The sequence below is a fragment of the Melanotaenia boesemani genome, chromosome 23 (assembly GCF_017639745.1).
Source record: "Melanotaenia boesemani isolate fMelBoe1 chromosome 23, fMelBoe1.pri, whole genome shotgun sequence".
NCBI lineage: Eukaryota > Metazoa > Chordata > Actinopteri > Atheriniformes > Melanotaeniidae > Melanotaenia > Melanotaenia boesemani.
This window is the reverse complement of record NC_055704.1, coordinates 5,359,978-5,366,354: the sequence shown is the minus strand read 5'-3', so window position 1 is coordinate 5,366,354 and position 6,377 is coordinate 5,359,978. Positions and strand designations below refer to the sequence as shown.

At 43.4% G+C, this 6,377-nt stretch overlaps 1 protein-coding gene across 2 annotated transcripts; it reads right to left on the bottom strand.

The window, feature by feature from the left end:
- Window positions 1-3,318: 3,318 nt before the first annotated feature.
- Window positions 3,319-6,093, bottom strand: kiss2 (kisspeptin 2). Of its 2 annotated transcripts, none has more exons than XM_041977992.1 (3): window positions 5,882-6,093; window positions 4,350-4,733; window positions 3,319-3,572 (listed from the first exon to the last, which is right to left on the bottom strand). In XM_041977992.1, the coding sequence occupies exons 2-3, from the start codon at window positions 4,444-4,446 to the stop codon at window positions 3,322-3,324; spliced, it is 348 nt and encodes a 115-aa protein (XP_041833926.1). In that variant the 5' UTR covers window positions 4,447-4,733; window positions 5,882-6,093; the 3' UTR covers window positions 3,319-3,321. The 2 variants fall into 2 exon arrangements, with proteins under 2 accessions (XP_041833926.1, XP_041833927.1); XM_041977993.1 differs by having other exon boundaries at window positions 3,319-3,569.
- Window positions 6,094-6,377: the final 284 nt, after the last annotated feature.

Sequence of the window (6,377 nt, the reverse complement as noted above, 5' to 3'; positions counted from 1 at the left end):
GAGTGCTCCAATGACCACGGGCACCACTGTTGCCTTCACTTTCCAGGCCTTCTCAAGTTCTTTTTTCAGGCCTTGGTATTTCTCCAGTTTCTCATGTTCCTTTTTCCTGATGTTGCAATCGCTTGGTATTGCGATGTCAACCGCAACGGCTTTCCTCTGCTGTTTGTTCATCACCACAATGTCCGGCTGGTTGGCCATATATTTATTTATATATATTTATATACAGTCATATGCAAAAGTTTGGGCACCCCTGATTATTTACAAGATTATTCTTAATAAAACATTGGTTGTTTGGATCATCAATTGCAGTTAAATATATCATATAGCAGACAAACACAGCGATATTTGAGAAGTGAAATGAAGTTTATCGGATTTACAGAAAATGTGCAATAATTACTTAAATGAAAATACGCAGGTGCATAAATTTGGGCACCCTTGTTGTTATGTTGATTTGAATACCTTTAGCAATAATTATTGGCGCACAAAATTTGTTTTGTAAGCTCATTGACCCTTGACCTACATACACAGGTGAAGCCAATCATCAGAAGGGGTATTTAAGGTGGCCAATTTCAAGTTTTTCTCCTCTTTGCATCCTCTCTGAAGAGTGACAACATGGGAACCTCAAAACAGCTGTCAGACGACCTGAAAACAAAAATTGTTCAACATCATGATTTAGGTGAAGGATACAAAAAGCTTGCTAAGAGATTCCAGGTGTCAATTTCCACTGTGAGGAACATAGTGAGAAAATGGAAGACCACAGACACAGTTCAAGCAAAGGCCCGGAGTGGCAGGCCCAGAAAAATCTCAGATAGGCAGAGGCGAAGCATGGTGAGAACAATCAAACTCAATCCACAGACCAGCTCCAAAGACCTACAACATGACCTGGCTGCAGATGGTGTCACTGTGCATCGTTCGACCATTCAACGCACTTTGCACAAGGAGATGCTGTATGGGAGAGTAATGAGGAAGAAGCCTTTTCTGCGCACATGCCACAAAAAGAGTCGCTTAAGGTATGCTCAAGCACATTTGGACAAGCCAGCTTCATTTTGGAATAAGGTGCTGTGGACTGATGAAACAAAAATGGAGTTGTTTGGACATAACAAGGGGCGGTATGCATGGCGAGAAAAGAACACAGCATTCCAAGACAAACACTTACTGCCCACAGTAAAATTTGGTGGCGGTACCATCATGCTGTGGGGCTGTGTGGCCAGTTCAGGTACTGGCAATCTTGTTAAAGTTGAAGGTCGGATGGATTCTACCCAGTATCAGCAGATTCTTACAAACAATGTTCAAGAATCAGTCACAAAGTTGAAGCTGCGCCGGGGCTGGATACTTCAACAAGACAATGACCCTAAACACTGCTCAAAATCTACAAAGGCATTCATGCAGAGGAACAAGTACAATGTTCTCGAATGGCCATCTCAGTCCCCAGACCTGAATATTATTGAAAATCTGTGGTGTGATTTAAAGCAGGCTGTCCATGCTCGGAAGCCATCAAATCTGACTGAACTGGAGATGTTTTGCAAAGAAGAATGGTCCAAAATACCTTCAACCAGAATCCAGGCACTTATTGGAGGTTATAGGAAGCGATTGGAGGCTGTCATTTCTGCAAAAGGAGGATCTACTAAATATTGATGACATGTTTCTGTTGGGGTGCCCAAATTTATGCACCTGCCATTATTTGTTTAATTAATTATTGCACACTTTCTGTAAATCCAATAAACTTCATTTCACTTCTCCAATATCGCTGTGTTTGTCTGCTATATGATATATTTAACTGAAATTGATGATCCAAACAACCAGTGATTTATAAAGAAGAATCTTGAAAATGATCAGGGGTGCCCAAACTTTTGCATATGACTGTATATATATATATGTTTAAAAAAAACTTTCTCAAAGAAGTAAGAGCGTAGCAGGGCGGGGCATCAGAGTTTGAAGTCTCGCCATGAAAAACTAAATTGATATAAGTCCCCTATAAAACAACATATCTGAACCAACATGGCCCCGTATGATGCCAGTCCCATCCTAAACACATCTACGTGTCAATATTTGGATTATGAATTGGCCACGCCCCTTAGTGACAGGAAGTCCTATATTTTTTAACCCTTTAATACCTTTACAACACAATCTCAATATCAGCCTTCATGAAGTCAGGATTGAAAATATGACTGATTTCTTGCCCCATTGGGATTAAAATGGCTTCCTGTGAGATTTCAATCCTTCGTCATGAAAAACGAAGTGGCTCTAACTCTGCACTCAGCAGGTGATATTGTGTAGTTATCATTAGAGTCCCATCCTGAACATGTTTGTCATACAGACTCAAAGTCAGCGCGCTACCTAGTGGCCACATAGTTATCCTGGTGTTAAAACCATCCTCTCGTTTGTATGAATGTAACACGACGTGTTGGAAACAAGAACATGAACGCTTCAGATGTCATTGCTAGTCACACTGAGGTGCCAGTTGATCCTAAGAGGAGGAAAATGACCTTGTAATGCAGAACATCCCTGGATGGCTGCAGGCGAGAGCGAATGTGCTATCAGAGGGAGGTTGCTGGGTGATGCGGTGGCGACGCCTGAGAGGCAAGGGCCTTCATCGCTGCTGGAGGCTTTAACTTTTCGTTTCTATTTTTTTAAAACTGGGTACTAAGTTACACAGAAATATTCATGTTGGAAACAGAAGAAATAATAAACAGGTCCAGTCGGAGACTACCTTAATGTCCTGGGATCTATATTTAGAGACAACGTCATCTTCCTTAAATCTCTGGTGAATCAGTCATGTACCACTACACAGTACGGCTTCCCAGCTGTGATCCACCACAACCCTCAACACAATGGCTGCCAGCCTAGTTCCCAAATAATCTAAAATGGACTGAACAAAGGACTGAAATGAGCAAATGAGCCCTGAACTCGGCATCCACATATAAACATGTCCAAACCCAGATTCTCCTCCAGACCTTCAGAAACCACGTTTACATAATGTTAAATACACAGTAAAACTTCCATGATGAAACCTCAGGACATTTATTTAAGTGCTGCAGTTTTTATGTTCAGCCAAAAATAAAGTTTGAAACATCCCAGTATTGATCTAAATTCATTTTTCCATGATTTTATAATTATTTTTAACATTCATGAAGCTGAATGAAAGATGCTCTGTACCATCCAGCAGCAGCACCCTCCTGTGGTTATATTTATTTATTACACATTTTATTTTACTTTTTATTTTATTTTATGTTTAGTCATCATAGATGAGAAAAAACTTCACACTGAACATGAGTAGAAAAGTTTTATTCAGGATGACCTCATCGCAGGAGGACACCTGTCTCAGGTGGGCACCTCCAGCTTCCGTGAAGACAGAAAGAGGGGTGAAAGCTTCTGGGTCCTGGAGCTTTTAATGGCTCTCCGGTACAGGTAGTCGTAACGTTTCCCGAAGCGGAGGCCAAACGGGTTGTAGTTGAACTTGCTCCACCGGTCGCTGCAGAGGAGCTGACGCTGCTCCTCGTCCTCTCTCAGGGAGAAACACAGGTCCTCAGATGGGAGGTCGCCTCTGGTCCTCCGGAGAGAGGAGAGGACTGCTGGAGAGGAGGAGAAGGAGACCTTTAACATCTTTAATCCAAGCAGAAATAAAAACATGATGATTTCTACATTTGAAATGACACATTTTTCCTCCCCAGAATGAAACCATCACTGATTCCTGATTCTCTCTAAACAGAGATCAGAGATCATTTTAGAGTTTTTAAACCTGAGCTCAGGAGCACCTTCTTTCCTGTGATGTCTTCAGGTGCAAACACATGGAAGTTAAAGCTAAATCTGAGCTACTTGGAGCAAAGGGATGTTTCAGGGTCTTCCTCCCTCTGCGACCTCTGACCGCTGATCTGAGCATGCCTGCTTGCAGCCATGACAACCTGCACCCTCCTCCACTGTAAGACAGACGATAAGGGGGAAATCTGACTGGTGGATCCTCCATGGATCCTGTTCCTGACCCCCCCCCCCCCCCCCCCCCCCCCCCCCCCCCCGAAGGGACTGTCCTCCTCCTCATGGAGCAGAGGAGACGTGTCAGATCAGATCAGTTTTCTGTATTTACTGACCTTCAGTGGAAATCATTTAAAATATTTTCCTGCTGATAAAACTTATGTTCATCATCCAGCCCAGAATGAAGATCCACCACCTTGAAACAGCCCCTGTTGTGTCTGCAGAGGATTTAGAACTAAAACCAGCCCAGGTTTTCATCTCGTATCAGTGACCAAACACGTGACCTGTGGTGGAAACTTTCACAGCTCTGGTCTGAATGAGGTGAGTGGAGTCAATAAAGAGAATAAAGTAAAAAAATGAAGGGATGCCTTCCAGCCCACCTGTTGCACGAGTCTCCTGAGCCGCCGCAGTGCTCCCTCCACGCTGAGCCGCCGTCAGCACACACACCACAGCCAGCAGCAGCAGCAGCCTCATCATTCAGCCACAGATCCAGCAGGAAATAATACCTTGCCTCTGTCTACAACACTTTTCTATCTCCACCAGGTGACCTCCTGCTCCTGCAGCTGGCAGCCAATCACAGCCGAGCTGTCTGCTGCATCATTCATCAGCTCTTCTAGGAAATGTTGCTGCGCCCATCATCCATCCATAACAAGATAATGTTTGCTGGAAAATGATGATGAGGCTTTGTCCACTTCAGGGTGCAGTTTGGAGAAATGCTGGAAATGTTTGACTTCTTCTGCATGTGGAATAAAGTAGCGTGTTCTCTGTGAGGGAGAACATACAACATAACCAACATGTTAATGGTGAAACTGAGACATTTTACCATGTGATGGAAAATATGAGCTGATAGTGAATCTGATGCAGCAACATGTCAGGAAAAAGTTGGAACAGGAGCAACAAAAGGCTGGAAAAGTAACTGGTACAAACCAAAAACACCTGGAGGAGAATTTGACAACTAACCAGGTTAACTGGCCTCACAGGTAAACCACATGTGCATATGTGTATAAGTGTACTTATAAACACACCCGGGCTACGTGAACACCACAGGTCATTATTCTAGGCCAGTTTTTCTCAAATGGGGGTAAATGTACACCTTAGGTAGGTTAGAATAATGAAAGGGGAAGAAGTTGCTCTTTCTTTTTTGTATCTTTCTGACTTCACAGATGTGACAGTTTGTATGAAGAGGTGAGTCAGTTCAGGTGGTCAAGATTACTACACACGTGTGGAAATGTACACATATGTGGCTTAAAAATGGTTTTACAGAGGGGTGCCATGTTGAAAACGGTTTAAGAAGCCCTGCTGTAAACCAAAATCCCCACAAAACTAGAAACCACCAGTCCAGATCTTTTCTCTCATTAAAAGACAGCTACACCGTGACTCCTGTATTATTATCATCTTTCATGTTGAGATAAACAACGTGGTTGTATTGTAGATGCCGATTTATTAGAGTAACTATAATACACCAACACCAATGGTCACAAGGTAAATACAAAAACTGGTCAGCAACAACTTCACCTGATGTGATTTAACTTAAGGAAAATGAAAAGGTCGACTCAGAAAGCAGTGAAATAAGCCATGTCATTACCATGGAAACAGAAACATCCACAAAGACACATTCCATATGGAATTTAAAAGAGACAACCCAGCATAAACTGCTGCAATCACATCATTTACAACCAGATAAACACACTGACAAGCAGATTGATTTAAAATGTTTCCTCGTCACTATTTGCCCTGATAAGAAATGTTCTCAGAACCGATCCCCGTACTACCACACCAGGATCCAGTCTAGCACCAAACAGTAGACCAGAACCTATAAGGTATAAAAGTCGAGCTCCTCCACGGATAGGGTCCCGTCGTTTTTCTCTGAGTCCATGTGCACCACCATCTTCCTTCTCCTCTCAGCTGTTACCTTTAGAAAAAGATCTTGATGAGGCTGCCGACCTATCAGCATCAGCCTGTTAGTGACAACTGACCAGAAGAAGTTTCTGTCTGTAGGTGGATGCCGGTACCAGCCCGATCAATAAGTGGCACTGATGTAATGGATCGCCAGTCAGGCCACTTTAGGGTCCAGGTGAGAGGACTATGTCTGGTGAGGTAGACCTGTATCACTTTCAGTTCCTGTTGATCAGAGTTTCTGTGCTGGCTTCCAGACCAGCCTTCTCTAGACACAGATAGGACTTCAGGATGTCAGACTCAGTGCTGCACAGCATGGAGGAGTTTATCCTCCTTTCCCTCGGTGGGTTCCAGCTGTCTGAGTCATCCCCAGCCTTCCTCCTTCCTCTCAGTGTCCAGTCTCAGGGTGCTGGACTTTGGGTTAAACCCTCCATGCATCATGAGGAGCTTCCTGCTCTTGATATCAGTGGCTTCCATGTCCTCATCTGGCCAGTTTATCATACCAGCTGGTA

Bases quoted from the DNA above. Each gene is read 5' to 3' on its own strand.
- kiss2 (XM_041977992.1), bottom strand. From the start codon at position 4,446: ATGATGAGGCTGCTGCTGCTGCTGGCTGTGGTGTGTGTGCTGACGGCG. The intron at 3,573-4,349 runs GTGGGCTGGAAG...CCTCCTCTCCAG, and splicing joins TCAGGAGACTCGTGCAACAG to CAGTCCTCTCCTCTCTCCGG.